General features: G+C 37.0%; 2 protein-coding genes and 1 long non-coding RNA gene across 3 annotated transcripts; 2 read left to right on the forward strand and 1 right to left on the reverse strand.

Moving 5' to 3' along the window:
- Nucleotides 1-1683: 1683 nt before the first annotated feature.
- Nucleotides 1684-8323, reverse strand: LOC149106940 (uncharacterized). Its single transcript, XR_016209834.1, has 3 exons — nt 7967-8323; nt 6165-6245; nt 1684-2661 (listed from the first exon to the last, which is right to left on the reverse strand). It is a non-coding gene; the product is annotated as an uncharacterized LOC149106940 (long non-coding RNA).
- Nucleotides 8324-13683: 5360 nt separating this feature from the next.
- LOC149106941 (uncharacterized) lies at nt 13684-14942 on the forward strand. The gene has a single exon (XM_089297409.1). The coding sequence runs from the start codon at nt 14016-14018 to the stop codon at nt 14940-14942; it is 927 nt and encodes a 308-aa protein (XP_089153535.1). The 5' UTR covers nt 13684-14015.
- A 127-nt stretch (nt 14943-15069) lies between these two features.
- Nucleotides 15070-16083, forward strand: LOC149106942 (uncharacterized). Its single transcript, XM_089297265.1, has one exon. It carries the CDS (start codon nt 15257-15259, stop codon nt 15983-15985), a length of 729 nt encoding a protein of 242 aa, XP_089153391.1. The 5' UTR covers nt 15070-15256; the 3' UTR covers nt 15986-16083.
- The last annotated feature ends 530 nt before the right edge of the window (nt 16084-16613 follow it).

Genomic DNA, 16613 nt, shown 5'->3' on the forward strand with positions numbered 1-16613 from the left:
AATGTATGGCCTGTACGGAAATCGTACCTGGAGGTTAGCCGAGTGCTCTTAAAGAAACCTCTGAAAAGAACCAATAGATTTTCGCAAACGTGCTGACGCAGGTTATGTTGAACACTATTTCAATTTTTGTTTTTAGAAAAAAATATCACCGAATCTCCGATGTAAGACTTGACACCCTTAAAAGAACTCGTTATGGTTATCAGATAGTCAGCACTGACTGCTAATGAGATTTGCATTTCTGGGATCGGCTGAAATTAGCTACAACGGGTGCCTGTTATTAACCGGGAGAAACGATGAAATGAAAGCAGAAGGTTGAAAATTAGGAATTCAGTGATACCTCAACAACGTATCACTTGTTTCGGTTGGGGATTCTTAGAGGGATTTATTATGTTCATTGATTTATAGCTCCATTGTTAGTCCTCGTTTGTAGGCACACCCCTCAGGTATTTAGCATTGAACATGGAATGAAACTTACGTCGGATACTGATATGGGTATTTCTTTTTTTTTTCACAAGTCTATGGATCTCGCCATAACATTGCAAGGTGAAGAACTCGACCAGTGTTTTACCAACACGGACCTCATACTTAAGTTCAATAATATAATTCAGTTATGACAAAGAAGATTACAAATCTTTTTTATTTCTTTATGGCTAGACTGGAATTTATACAACTGGTGTTTTCATGAGCAGGTATGATTACAATTATCACTATCAACTGGAATCTCATAGATCTTTCTACACACAGGCGAACCAAAACAATCTGACTTGTGACCTTGAATTAATTGGCTTGAATTATCTACAATGCTCACGGATGACACAAACCGTTGCTTTATCCAAACATTTTCGAAACATATATTTTAGGGCCTGGTTTTAGCCCGTGTTGTAAAACCACTATAATCTTGAGATTTTTATTGTTACAAAGGCAAAATAACCAAAGTTAGAATTAGTTTGAGAAATTCTATTTTTGACAGGTAAATGCCTTTTGGACATACTAATATAATACTTATCATTGCATTTACAGTGCTGCCCTTTCTAAAACAGACCACCAAAATAATTTTTTTCATCATTTTTTTTGACATGTTTTCAACAACGTTCTTATGGCTTCCATTCAAACCTGGCAAATCCAAAATTATGAAAAGAAATGTGAGAGTTGGAGTTGTCGACTGATCAACAGGTTACATGATGCTTGATATTTTCACCATACCTAGTTCATGCATTTTGATTAGCTTATTTAAACCAAGGAAGGTGGCCACAGTTAGTCATGCACAACTGTGACTGGGTTCTTAAAACAAAGATGAAAAGTTCTGTCACTCTTTTGTCCCTTAAATCTAGATCCAACAAAACTATTCACAGACAACCCAATGATTTGTGGTTCATTTAGTAAAAAAAAGGTAATGACATATTTTCTTCAGCCTTTGAGCTTGGGCTAATTTGAATAAGCTGTTGTAAATGTAGAACAATCAAAACAGTTTCAGACTCATCCTCTATTTACTTAATTATTACTTATTAATACATCTGTGAAAGAAATACTGATAAAAATTTAAAAAATCTACAAAATAAATACTGATTATCCTCATCGTCCATTAACTTTCTATAGAGGTCTTCATCATCACTGTTTTGTTCTTCTTGCCCTTCCTCTTGTTCTTCTTGATCCTCTTATCCTTCTCCTTCTTCTTCGTCTTCTTCTAACTCCCCTTCCTCCTCATCAATCATATCATCTAATGCCTCTAGGTATGGTTTGGCCAGGCTATTAAAAATATGGAAAGGGATTTACTTCATCAATGGACACCACAATGTTGTGGAAAACTGACACCTTCTGTGAGGGGACCCATTTCTTGAAACTTCCTGGCTACACAAGGGCTTGTCAACTTACAGGGACCGTTTTCAGGCTGCTGTTTTGGGCCCAAAGCACCAAACTGCCTAATGAAACTGAAATCAGATTTTAAAAAGAGCTTTGGAATTACAATCTAAAGTACAAGAGGGGTAAGGGTGGTAAAGTCTGCATACGAGCCAAGTGGCCCACCAGGCCGGAGCTTATCCCAGTTTCCTTAGCATGAAGCGACTAGGAGTATTTCTTCTCCCCCCTGGATGGGACGCTAGTTCATCACAGGGTTACCCCAGCACTAAATTCGCCGGTACCCATTTATACACCTGGGTGGAGAGAGGCACTGTGAGAGTAAAGTGCCTTGCCCAAGAACACAACACAGTGTCCCTGGCCAGGGCTTGAACCCAGACCGCTCGATCCGGAGACGAGCGCACTAACCATGAGGCCACTGCACCTCCAGAGTACAACAGTAATATTGCTGTAATTAAAATTATAAATAATTATGCATACTGCATTCCTATACCTAAATAAGAAAACCAGTTTTTGATTAACATGATGGAAATGGACTTCTCTATAAACTCACTTCCTTCAACTTAATGTCTGCTAATTTTTCATGCAAATAGCAAACCACCAGTTGTGATTGCAGTTACCCGTCTCATTCTATATAGCAATTTTTAATTTGGTTTCAAAATTAACTTGCATTTGGGTTTGCATCACTGTCCTCTGTCTTGCATCCTGTACTTTCTTTGTTGTGTTGTTTGTAATATTGTTACATGTAATACTCTGGTTCTGGTTTCAAGGCACTTCAATGAAAACTGTTCAGACATCACTTACTTCCTGTATGAGATGAAGTAATGAAGAACATGTCATTTTTGGTCTGGGACTTTGATGGGGATTCCTGGACAGGCCCCCAGAGGAGCTCCCATCTGCTTTAAAAATTATATCATTAGGCTAGCAAAACTTACCCAGTAGTGCCAGTCCCAAACCCCACATTAGAATTTAAAATCCTTAAAACTCATAGTCTTGTTGTTATTGGGATAAGATGTTCTAGGTTCCGAGCTACTGTATCTGAAACACCTCACAAGATTAGAAACCACAGATTTAGGAAAGCCATTCCCTAACAGGAACGTTTTATTTCACATATACAAGAAGCCTGGTGCAACAAGGCTCTAACCCAACCAATTTTGCGAGGCCAACGTTTGTTCTGTCCAGTGTTTGTGTGCTTCCTATAAATGTCAATGGATGTTCTTTTCAGGGAAATGTCCAGGAAATGGACCATGTCATCTTCAAATTTGTTGACCGTAAAACATATCAGATTTATTTGGTTTGTCCATCAACAGCATATCTTCAAAATAACGTCCATAAAACTAGTCATACATAAGGCCACTGTCAAGCATTTTATGAACAATATCACTTTTGAGTTCTGTCATGAAAAAAAAAAAACAATGGCCTAATGAAGAACCCAACAAAATGCCATCAATTTGCTTGTTGAGTGCTCTCTTAATTAATTTGGTGTTAATCAATTTATTGTCACTAACTCCAAAGAAAACAATCTGAACAACTGTCAGGGCTTGCTGTCAGGGCTTGCAAACTCCAATTCCTCTTAGAGTGAAAACAAGTTGTTTTCCTTCCACATCTACATGGGAGAGTACCATATGTGGGTGGTGGTGGTGGTGTATCAAGTTGTGTTTGACAAAACCTTTTCATTTTTTATGTTTTCACATAAAGCAATATAAAGGAACTGGTTTTTAACTGTTTAATAGCAAACCACTTTATATTTAAAAAGTGTCTGTTATTTTTAGTTAAAGTTGATTTGGCTAACACTTCCTTTCTATTTAAATGTATATTGCATGAAAACTGTGATCTGGTGGCCCTGGATCCAATTTGAGTTTTTCTGTAATTTTGAAAGGTCAAGCCCCACTGTTTGTTATTAATATTGTATCAAAAGTATAACACCATTCTTATCATGGTTATTCTACTGATTCCATTTCATCATTACTTAAGATGGCTCTGCAGTTATTCTGGGCACACTCACCCACGTCAAAGTTTGGGGCTTTGAAGTGTTGGCTAAGAAATTTGGGGAAATATTTTGTCTTTCACTCGGTGATAATGTTACTTAATTCCATTTACTGGGGATAATATTTTTATTCTTTCTGGTGTTTGACTGGACCCCATTTTTTGAACAACAACAATACCAGTAAAAAACTTTTGCTGGGCAGGCATACTTTTACTCAATATTATTTCTGGAACCAGCTTATTTTGACTTAATAAAAACCATGCCCAAGTTTCGGGAAATCACTTGAGCTGAAGTTCAGAAGTATTATGGTCAAAGACATGTAAACTCAACTCTATCAATCACTGAAAGTTTCTATATAATTGACTCTCATTTCTGAAACAAGCCATGAACCCAAATTTTGTAAGAAGCTTGCGCCAAAGCTTGCTAAATCAAAGTGGCTAGTCGATTAGTGATCGTGCAAACCATAAAAAGCACTAATCCCTAGAACTCAAAACACTATAAAATGCTTGACAACCTCCTTGAATTTTCAAAGATGCATTTTGCAACACTATTTGAAAATAACTTTTGTGTCAAAGTCTTTCCACACAAATTGCACGGTACAGCAATATTTTGGCTACAAGTTTTACTGTTGTGACTCAAAAAAAAATGGGGCACTGTTGTCAGGATTGTAAGCTACCCCCCAGCTGATCTCTGGTGAGGCAGAGAAAGAGTTTTGTTGTTCTATGATTACAAATACAAAATGGGTGCTACAGGTACAGGCTGATCGAGCCATCTTTTTGCAGCTCCTTAATACATAGTTAAAAAGACAATTATTAATAATAACAATAATAATAAAAATGGCAATAATAAAAACAATAACAACAATGACAAAAAAACAATAACAATAATATTAATGCTAATGATGTGCTTCAGGGCATGAATTATGTTTTCATTCATGACAGTTGGTTCATCGTATTTGACCAGTAAAAGCGCTTCACTGGGTCTATTTGTCAGAAAAGTGGAGTCTCATCAAAATATGTGGGCACAGTTCATGGATGTTTAAAATCTTGTGAGGGATGTGCTCTATGACTGATTAATCACCTAATGAATCACTGTTGCAACACCAAAAGAAGAAGGCAAGTTTACAAAGTTGAGCATTTCTGCAAGCTGAAATTTTCTCATGAGTGCTAATGGGCAACAAAAGTCTACTAGGTAGGCAACTAAAAAGACACAAGGGGAACCAACAAAAACAGAACTAGTTACCCAACGGGTATATTAGCAAGAAAGTTAGTGTCCAGCATTAATAGCTGTCAAGCTCATTCTAAAAGCTTTGTGGCATGCAAAAGTTTTCTTTGCTCTGCCTCCTCGACTCCTCAACCTCTCTTAATTCATTTATGTTTGTTGTGCCCCAAACCATTGCAGGAAAGTGAGTGCTTTGCAGGCTGTAAGTATACAATCATGTAGAATACAGTAGGGGCAATTTTACATGTATGGTTTACCAGTTTTGTCATTGAAGTGCTGTTGGTTACTTTGTAAATAGCACTTCAAAAGTTAAGGTTGTTATTTCCTAACACAGAAAGCTCAACTTCCTACAAGCTGTCTTGTTCACAGCTTTTGGGGTTTTAAATAAGAGTCAAAACAAAGAATAGAAAAAAATATGTGCACTGTGAAAAATGCTTAAGTAACTACATATGATATGCAAATATCTTCTGTGTAACATGCAGCAAAAATTGATTGTATCACTGCCATACATCTATACCTTAACCTATAATATACCACAGAACCTCCCAAACTACCGGTAAGTTGAGGATTTTATTTTATATCAATTTTAAAAACAAAATTATTTTGTTCTATGGGTTGTTGACTAGTTTAATGGATACACAAGGATATTAAGCTATGCATCAAAGTGGTACTGTACAATCACTTCTTCCTTAAGATTTTGAAACTCCATCTACTAAACACTCCCTGTGCTAAATTTTAAGCCTTCATACTGTAGCAGGGATGAAAAGGAATTAAAAATTAGAAACTGGCTAATTTATCCAGGTTCGAAGATGTGTTTTGAATAATAGCCAAAACTATAAGTTGGCTTTCTCTAACTTTTTGCAATGTTCTTCTTAGTATTGCTGGAGTACTTAGTGTACAAGAAAAAACTCATAAGCTAACCAGATATTGAAGCATAATATAAGGACATAAGCCCTAAAATTCTTGAAAAAGTGCGGCCATTACGATTAAGACCCATTACGTAGAGGTAACAAAAAAATGAATTATTTTGGCAAGACACAACTCTAAAAGAGTTATCAACACATGGTAACTGATACATATAATAGTAAGGGCTGGTGCTCACCATCCCTAGTCCTTTCTCTGCTAAGATTTTCTTTGGTTTGTGTATGTTTTCCCTCATCCAACCCATGATGATCATGCATTACTGCAAAAACAGAAATTCAAAGCATTATTATTAAACACAAAATCACACAAATGCAATTATATTTTAAGTTAGACTGACCGTTTTAAAATAACATACAGCCTTGTAGATTAAAAGCTGTTCCTCAGTAAAGGGAAATTTAAAAGACAACAAAATTCAATCAGAAACAACTGCAAGAGTATGACTATCTTATCAAGACCTAGGTTTTTAAAGTCTATTTCAACTGACAATGAAACCAAAACAGAACAGACTGAATCTCTAGTGGCAAAGTTTGGCTGGTGAGAACTACATCATATTTACCAAGTGATAAAAGACATCATTGAGAATAAAAATACAAGAAGATAAACAAACTCTTTTCCCCTTCTTTAATTGTTTTTACACATTAAAAGAACAAAAAACCCAAGTATCCCAAAACATGAATAAATTCTCCACAAGATAACAAGAACGGCAATGTTCCTCACACAAGAGCTGGCACAAAGAGATAATGGCAATGCCATCTCATGAAGACATGACAAGGCATTGGCATGTATCCCTATTATATACTAATTGGACCAGCCGCATAGAAAAGGAAACCTAGGCAAGCACTTCTTGAAGCAGCCTCACATGATGACTGTATACACTGGGTGTCTACTAAACATTGCTTCATAACAAACAGCTTAAAGGAAGCCAGTCAACAACAGAGGAAAAGAAGAAAAGAAGGACAAACAACCCTGACATTTGCTGGTGATTCCTTAGCACTACATTGCAAACACATCAAGTGCAGAATTTTGCACTTATTCAATAGCATCCAAAACAAAATCATTACTCGTGGACACAAATTAAGACCTTAAAATCCAACAACTTGAGGAACGCTTTGATTGTATGTCATTTGGATTATTTTAGATTCTTTTGCATAAGTTGTTTATTATGTTGTTCCTTATGCTCAAAATGTCATGTATGCCTATCAAAGTTCATCAAAAAACTCTACCTTCCCGCCACCGCAAAATGTAATGTGGAGTGATAAAATAAATGAATAGTACTATTTATAAGACCTGGCAAAATAGGGTAGACTGGTACATCATATCTATTTTGCAAGCATGGTGACCTATTTTAATTTATTTTTAGAGACTGGTGCTTGGTAGGGAACATTCAGGGAAACATATTGTACATTTGTTTTCATGATTGAGCCCAGGAGATTACTTCAAGCTTACTTTAAAATCTGTAGAAAGTCAATGTCAATACTGATAGATGCAAAGAAATATCAGACAAAATAAAGGCTCGAAAGTTCAAACTGTCACGAGAATGGTAAACTTGATTTCTTGACATTGAACTAAACTCAAATTTCTTGAACTGTAACCAATTTCAATCCTTGCAACCCTGCACTTTATTTCGAAACTACTGTTTTTGCTTTGCTCTATAGCATTTTTTATCCAACTAAGCTGTATATTTGGTGGCATTTGGCGATACAAGGTGGTAATAAGCTGAGTTAAAATTTGCTCTGTCGGCATGACAGCGTTTCTTTATGCCCGTGACGGAGGCAGTTCTTAATTGCAAAATGCAAAACACAACAGTGTGGACTATACAAACTAGTGTCAGCTTAGTGCCGCTTGAAAGCAACGCGACCAACAATACTTAGATTGCTGATGAACATGTCGAAATGGCTTCGTAAACTTGAGCCATTAATTACTCACTCCATTACTACAAACAACATAATACAATACACCACACTTCACAAAGCTTCTTACCAACAATATTAAGCTTCAAAGGCAGCTGTAAATGTGTTTCGGAACATGCAGAAAGATCACACAAAACACCCTCACGACAAAAATCACAATCGACAGCTTTCACCTGGCAAACACCGTCCCGTCCCCTAGTAAAATAATCTCAGAAGACACGATCACAACGCATTTTCATTGGAAGAAACAACAACACATACAATTGGTCAAAAGGTGTTAGACATGTCTGCCACGCAGGACGAAAGTGCAACGCTACATCCCGTTAGGTGGCTAGTTGTTCGTGACCTCTCGCATGTATAGAAAGCCTTCACGCACCTTGAACACGGTAACTTCTCGGCTCGACGAGTTTCCTTCCCCATGACTTTTTATTTGGAATTCAACGTCTTCTATAAGAGTCCAACAGAACAAGAACATAATAAATTCCACGGGAGTGATTCGTGATTCATGAAAAAAAAGCGTGGCTTGCGATTTAAATCAACAATGAAAACTGACATCTCTTACGAGATTTCTTTTCTCGCCGAATTTTAGCCTGTATAGCCTTCAAATAACCTTTTTTTCAACTGCACCTAAACTTCAAATGGATAGTATTTCCCTGTTTAAGAAAAAAAAAATATCGTGGCCTAATTAACCAAGACATACTTGAGGACGGAGTTCAGAGGAATTTAGTTTCGTTCCCAAATGTAGGTGACCATAGATGCACTCCCGGCCCTTTCATTACTTCCAAGAGTTCGGAGTTTTCAGGATAATTTTGTCAGTACCTGGTAGCTAACATAAAGCGTAATTGTTTTATGCTTTAGCTTAGTTAGGTTCCCTTTCAGCGATGTTGTATGTTATTACTTGGAGGCCGTGTTGCATAGTATCTTGACTTCCGGTTTCTTGGATGTGAAATCGACATCTCGTTCCAAGTGAATGGCGAAGAATTCTAACTGCTCACGAAACACTTATTTCGATTAAATTAGGTTACTTTGGTGTTGAGATTGAAATCTTTTCCCAGTATACTATAAGTGAAAGCAAGCAATTTGCTAATCGGTACAAATAACTAATAATACAAGGTCGTTAAAAGCTCATACCCGTCTCTCGTCAAACAACACGCAGCAGTCTATTGTTTATTTTTTGCTCATGTTTTCATTAAAATGTAGCTTTTTCAGCTGCCCCTCAAAAACCACTCGAAGAAGAACCCAAGCTGATTTTGATACATGTTTTAGAACAACATATAAAGATTACGCTGGCGAAGTTTGAGGGAATTTGGAGTTATGGCACATGTCGAAAAATATCTCCGAATTGGGAATATCAGCTGAGTAAACAAAAGCAATTTTTCAACGTTTGAGGATTCTTCCTTGACGGGGGCTCAAGACATGTTATAGCCTGTTTTTGATAGCTGAATACTTTGTCTTTCAAGAAAAAGTATCGGGAAGTTTTGTTTCTTTTTGACACGCGAACGCAAATTAAGTTTAGATTTCTAATTTTCAGCCTTTGCGTTGGACCAATTTGGCCATAGTCGGGGGCGAAATTCGTTTTTCTTGATTTTCACGACTTTAAAGCGTTTCAAGCGGAGAAAAACTGTATCACATTTCATATCTACCTAAGGGCTATACGTGGACGAAAATAGAGAAAAATCGATTTTTCGACTTCTGCCGCGAAATTTAAATCTTACTTGAGTTTTGGTGACATTTGCTCTTAATATCACTCAATCATTAACAGGGTCCAGTTGTTCAAAATTGGAAATGAGTTGTTTCCTTCCTTCGAGCGGGTCAAAAGTAGAGTTCAGCTCGTTAGACATCCGAGTCATGGCTATTCCTGCTTACGGCGTATACTTTTCAGCTCCGAAGAACTAGACACATCTATGATGGTGTAACTAAATAACTCGCTACACAACAAAGTGTCAACTTAAAATTTAGACCTAGCTTATCAATGCAATTTTGTTTTACTCTTAACTGCTTCATCTGCAATCAAAATATTTAGAGAAGAGTTACTGAAAAAGGTTGTTAACTTTTAGTCTTAAATTACCGTTTATCGGTTTTAGTACCAACCGACTATCCTGTGTATAATGAAATAACTAAGGAAGTGCGGGATATATTTGTGTTAATGTATAACCAAACCCAACTTGATTTGCTGTCTTTCTTTGCGGTTTTTAATATATGATATATTTTTTTATTTCCTATTCAGAAACTTGGCTGAGAATTTCATTGAAACCCTTGACAGTGACATTTTTAAGGGACATAAAACACTGATAAATCTGTAAGTTGAGGACAATAAGTTTGAAGCTAGAGAGTCGTGGGTGGTTCCACCAAATCTGTAATATTTTGACTTGTAGTCTAGCACCTGAACATTCTTCAGCTAGTTTGTGACATCACGCCTAACCTGATGGTCTGCGCATGCTTGACCCAGAAAACTGTAAGTTAATTCGACTGTGTCTTGCTGAAGTACGATCCTTGGCTCGACCAAACTCTCCTAAGATGTCGCCGAGGAGTACCAAAAGGTACTATTAGGTATTAAAAAGTCTTCCGCTTTCTTCTCATGATGGGCTGATCTTAATCAGCTTTACTCTGATGTAGCCAATAAATAGTACCTACGATATTTAGTTAAAACTCGCGAACTTTCCGGCATTGCAAGCCCGTTAAAAAAGATTTCAAAGTCTGTTTTGATAGTGAAGTTTTTGAATTAAATTTTTATAGTCTCCTGTTCGACATCAGTAGGCACATTTTATGCGGAAAGAAACTAATAACACGCACAGAAGTAGACACGGCCTTATCACTCTAAACCTTTTTTGATTTATTTTCGATTTTTGCAAAATACCTTAAAACCATAAACTTCATATAGCAGTGATGCTGGCAACTTTTCAAACACCACAAAACGATCCTAACGCCTTGGTAGCATTAAACTGTGACGAAGAGCGCTTTATAACTACGACAGTTTTGAATGTCCGATTGAAGAAAACAAGTGGCAAATGCTTCTTCTTAAGGTGGGACTTAACCTAAAAACACACCATGTTTCAAACATTTTCTCGTGGCTAAGAGTTAACTCCAAACCATGGCAAAGTATACATTTTTAAAAAGCTCAAAGACCAAAGACTATGAAAAAAATATTTGTGTACCCTATAACTGTATTGTAACCTGACACCGGCTGATTAAATCTGCCACCTGCTGGGGAATGCCAGGGCTTAATCTAGAAAAGATAACTCCCACAAGAACTGATCAATAGGAATAATTTTTACATTTTAAAAAAGAAGACAAATAGCTTGCTGGGATGAGCATAGAGATTTTTGAAAAGTTAAAAACACGTGAAATGATGACCAGTGAAATCTGATACAAAAAATCCAGCATTCGTTTCAATACATAACTTCGACAGAATGCCCTGGATGGAAAAGTTCCATGCTTATCCCACAGAACGTACTCAGAACAACAAATCCTGCAAATCCTGGAAATTTTAGCTCAATTGAATAAATCCTTCTCAAGATATCTTTTCTAGAAGGCGAAAATAACTCGTTTTGAGAAAACGAGCTTTAAACTTACGGCAACAGTACTTGTCAAAATAAAACTTCAATACCTTAAGATTCGAGTTCCGTGAAAAACAAAACTTCGAATTTCTTTCAGAATTTTTGATTAAGTCCCGCCTTAAGTGACGAATTTCTCGAGGCTCTCCAGGAAAGGCACTCGGCACTTCAACTTGTGGCAGAGTCTCTTGTATACTTATCCAATCAGGGCATTGCATGCTGGTCAAAATGTGTCCGAAATGTCCGCAATTGGTGGCATTTGTAACAGACTCAGTTTTTTTTCCGTGCTACTTTGCAAGTTGAATATAAGAAACACTGCCTGGTCACACAAATGAACACTTAAGGGTTGTCAGGTTGACTGTTTAGAGAAGATTTTCAAAATATGATATCTTAAAAACTTACCTAGATATCAAAAACAGAATGTTTAATTAATAAATAGAGTAGTGCGATAAACGAGATAAATCATGATAGTCCTCGTATGTTTTCTTTTTAGAATTTTGAGGGAAAACAGATTGTCGAAAATCGAAGAAAGGTCTTTTCAGGACCAATTTCTGCTTTTCTTTTTGTAAGAAGAATGCTGTTTTGTGCTTTTAGATTCGATTCATTTCATTATCAGATTGTTGGCAAAAGAAATATTCACTTCGTAATTGCTTTTATTTCTGTTCAGAAGTCTGGCAGGGAATGAGTTACAGTACATTCCGTCAAGCTTTCCATATATTTATATTCGGCTTTGGTTTTTGTAAGTAAACATCCGAGTTTATTGTATTTATAATTTTTGATTGACTAACTGGGTTGATTATAATTGTCATCGGAGAGGCAGTTAGCTCATTTTTGGTCTGTTGATTGGTTAGCAGTAAGACTGAAAGACTCTGAGCCTCATAGGGAGGGGACGGCTGTTCAATCGTTAAAGAGTTTGATAGCACTCTTCATAGTCTCCTCTTTTAAAAGTGGTCAGAATTGCTGTCAACACCTTACAATCTTGTTACTGATACAATGTTACAATGTTATGTTATTTTACTTATTTTATTATAGGGATTTGTCGCACAACCATTTAGCTCAAATTCCCTCTGAGCTTTTATTACGGACGCCTCGTCTTTTCAAATTGTAAGGGAACTTTAGTTTCTTCACCGTATTGAACACAACATCGTGACAAAGTCCGCAACAACAGTAGATCAGTTTCAGTAGGACAGGACGTTTTACCTGAAATAAATAGATATACTTGAAATGTTTACCTGCCAAAAATATTCAGGCCCTACAAACCATAAAAATGTCTTGTCATAACATAGTTTTAATCAAATTCATAAATACCTATACGTTGCGTCTTGCTTCTGAAGAAAATTAGGACATAACCGAATCTCTGAAGTGCCTTCTGGAGCATTCATTCATCTTAAAGACCTTGGATTCCTGTACGTAGATATCGCGATGTGTGTAACTGTACGAGTAACCTACAGTAGGCAGGGATATACCTCTATTAATGGAAACCTGTTCTCTAGTAATGGGTGCGAGGATCGACTGAAGTCGTTTGTCCGTATCTAAAGCTGATGTTTGCGTTATTGTTAGAGTTGAGGAGAAACCGGAATGTGTTCTTCAGTAGACTTCGACAACGCAAATTTTGACCTGAAGTGTCTCTCGAAATGTCATAATTAGAGTGATTAAATATGAGTCAATAAAGTCTCTCCATTTCGTTTATGGTAAGCTGTCTCGCCATGTATCAGTCGCCTTCAAAATCGCCATCGATTCGTGAATAGAAGTAAAAGATTATACTTCTGTTCTTATGATTTGTTGTGCCAAATAGCAAGCTTTTTCTTTAGACTCTATCAAAAACCATAAGCATTGCATATTATAGATTAAAAAAATCGTTGCAGTCATAATTACCATTCAGTAAAATAACATCTAAACTGAGCAAATTGTAATAATGAACTGTGAATCTAATCTCTATCTGAAAATTTAACCGACCAACATTTAGGGACTTGTCCAAAAACAAGATTGAAATTCTTCAGCCAGCAGCGTTCACGGGCCTGAAACGACTTGTTATTCTGTGAGTTATACACCATTACTTCTTAATTCAAGATAACAACAATTCCAGGATCAATGTTAAAACTGATTTTAATATATGGAGGCCCGTTCTGGTCAAAATTGTAGTAATGAAATTGCCCCACAAGTCAGTTTTTTCAGTCACTGTTTTACTTTTTATGAGCTTGCTGCGTATTTTCATCGGCGGTACAAATTTTTTTTTTTTGAGGTGGCTGCTTATTTTTTTAGCAGCCTGAATTATTTTGATTTAGTCTGGTTAAATTTTTTTGTGGGTTCTACGAATGAATTTTTTCACTCGTACTGCAAATTATTTTTGACTGGTACTGCGAATTATTTTTTACTTGTGGTACTGAGAATTATTTTTTCATTGGCGCTGACAATTATTTTTCAAGGTATCGTGAATTTATTATTTGGCCTACAATACATTGCGGGCTTGCGATTTGAGGCGGACTGGCTCGAGTACTTTCCCGCTCGATTTCTTCGCGCCATCTTTGTGGTTCCATCTTTTAATTGTATTGAAAATATTTGGAGATGGATAAATCTGTTCAACGGCAGATACGTGAGATAGCCAATAATGCTGTAACAGAAATCAGTGGAATTTCTCAGCTAGTGAACTCCACTCATACTGCGGCAGCAAATAATGAGCGAAGTTCTTCCACTTCGAGTCCATTATCATCTGGTTCTGCTTCTAGTGCCCTTCCGTCAGGATCAGAATCGGGATCTTCTTCTAGAAGTTCAGGAAGTTTGGTAAGTGAACTGCGCCGAAGATTCCCAAGTATGCAAGGAACAACTCATCGTAGTTCTACTCCTACTTCGAGCGGTAGAGGCCGCTCTAATTCGACACACAGGGTTGACCGTCCATCGAATGAGTTTGCCATCAAAGACATTATTATTGTGGGTTTACAGTGTGAAAAAACACCAACAACTCGCCAGGAAAAGGTCAGTCTCCAGCGTAGAAATCGTGTTATAAGTGGATTTACAATTGACAAACGGTGGAATGAAAAAACTCTTTACAGTAAAGTGGAAGCACAGTTTCCAGAGGAATGTAAATACATTGACTTCGAATTTGTGAAGAATATCTCTGGAGTGCTAGCGAAACTGACATTGGCTTCAGGGGTGAGGATCAATGGAAACATTTTGCTGAAGAGCATTGCCTCTACAGGTGTTGTGTATGTGCGTTTACTGGTCGAAGATGAACCCGATGAGGTGGATAGTGGTATTCAAAGGAGTATGGATGATTTCATGTCAGAAGTAAATCAAGAGAGCATCATAGTACAAGATGAGGTGCAATCTAGGAACTGTGAAGGGCCAAATACAAATAGACATAAGGAAGAGGAACATGCAGTGGAACAGGGACATGCAGTCGAATCTGAGCGAGATAGTGGAGAACAACATGCACCCATAACTGTAGATGATCAAGAGGGAGGCAATGGAGAACAACATGTAGTAGCTATGTAGTGCAACCTGCGGCTAATAAGGAACAGCCTATAGATAATGGAGAGCCTCTCAGTGAGGCTGACTATTTGAGAATCATTGATAACAATACTGTCAATATTATTGATTAATGCAAGGGATTTCAAAATCCAGTTGCCATCCTGAAGAAAGCCCATGAACACATTTTAGATGGAAGGCAGTTGGACATAGTTGACCCTTCAACAGAACTAAAAGGAAAGACCAACTTTATAATAATAGATAGGGACCATGTTTTTCAAGACGCATTAGCTGAAGTAGCATTAATTGACAACTTAAGGCTGCCACTTGAGGTAAATTTTATGGGAGAGGGAGCTCAGGACTTGGGGGGACCTAGAAAAGAGTTTTTCAGGTTAGTTCTCAAAGGAATCAAAGAAAAATTGCTTGACAGTGAACTCATCGAGGACTTTGCAGAACGTTACTATACATCCGGTATAATAATGGGATTAAGTGTTCCACAGAATGGGAAAATTCCCAGCTTTCTGTCTCAGGAACAACTTCAAGAACTTATTGATGATTCATCTGAGCATTCCCCCTGCATTGTCAACCTACGAAATGGTTTACGTAAAGTTGGAGTCCTGCAACTGATGGCAAAGCTTCCTTTGTTTTTATACCTTTTCAGGCCCTCTTCTAGCAAACTCAATGTGAGGAATCTTGTCCATTTGTTAGAACCAAAGTTTGCAGAGGAGGGTTCCAATACTAAGAGGTACGAAAAAGAAGTATATGCTGCATTTTACAAATACGTGAAAGAAGTTGCTTCTGGGAGAAGGGTTACTGGATCCACCACCCTAACCCTTAATCACATTTTGCAATTTGTTTGTGGCGCAGATGAGGAGCCAGCATTGGGGTTTTCCATTTCCCCGCAAATCAGATTTGTATCCAGCAGTGGGAGCTTCCTCCCTACTTCAAACACTTGCACTAATACATTGCATCTCCCATCTCCAAGCAGCACAGTCAGTCTTCCTTCAGATGACATACTTTTTAATCTGTATGACTATGCTTTTGGTAGCCCATACTTTGGAATTATTTAACAGATTCCAATAATGTTATTGTAGAGTTAAGCATTATTTTTTCTGCTACCAAAAGGCTCTTTTCAGAAATGAGGATTACAAGTTTGAATTGAAACTTATGCTTTGTCAAGAGTTAATTTATAGAAAGGTGACAGTTTGTTTTGAAGGTTTTTACATTACAACAGCTTGAACCTTGAAGTCAAGTTTGACTGAAAGAAATCTGTCCCTTGAACATGATGTTGTTAATCACAAATGTTTCAGTAGCCATGTTAAACAATGATAATGTTATTATTCATGACAACATCAGGTCATGTTGAGTTTGAACAGTTTTCAGTTAACTGACAGAAAATGGTTTTCAATCTAGGATATTCTTGCTCATTCTTGGGTTTCCATTTTAACAACTTAGCTTTTGCAACTGGTTGGGTTTAGTAATGGTGCTTTGCATCAGTTTTGTAAGTATTCAAGTGAGATCTCTAAATAGTGTTTGCTCCAGCCTTATTGAAACATGTACCTCAATACTTTAGTGACAGCTATGGGAAGAGGTAACAAAAGTTTACTTTCATACCCGGTATTTGTTACTTAACTTTGTCATTACTTTCCTTTAATAAAATGTCTATGTTATCAACCCAGGTATTATTTTTCTCTTTTT

Source organism: Orbicella faveolata, unplaced genomic scaffold (genome assembly GCF_042242905.1).
Source record: "Orbicella faveolata isolate gen_17 unplaced genomic scaffold, um_ofav_v1 contig_3, whole genome shotgun sequence".
Taxonomy (NCBI): Eukaryota; Metazoa; Cnidaria; class Anthozoa; order Scleractinia; family Merulinidae; genus Orbicella; species Orbicella faveolata.

What these genes read in the sequence shown, in the direction of transcription:
- LOC149106941 (XM_089297409.1), top strand. Translation starts at nt 14,016, where the DNA reads ATGGATAAATCTGTTCAACGGCAGATACGTGAGATAGCCAATAATGCT.
- LOC149106942 (XM_089297265.1), top strand. Translation starts at nt 15,257, where the DNA reads ATGGGAGAGGGAGCTCAGGACTTGGGGGGACCTAGAAAAGAGTTTTTC.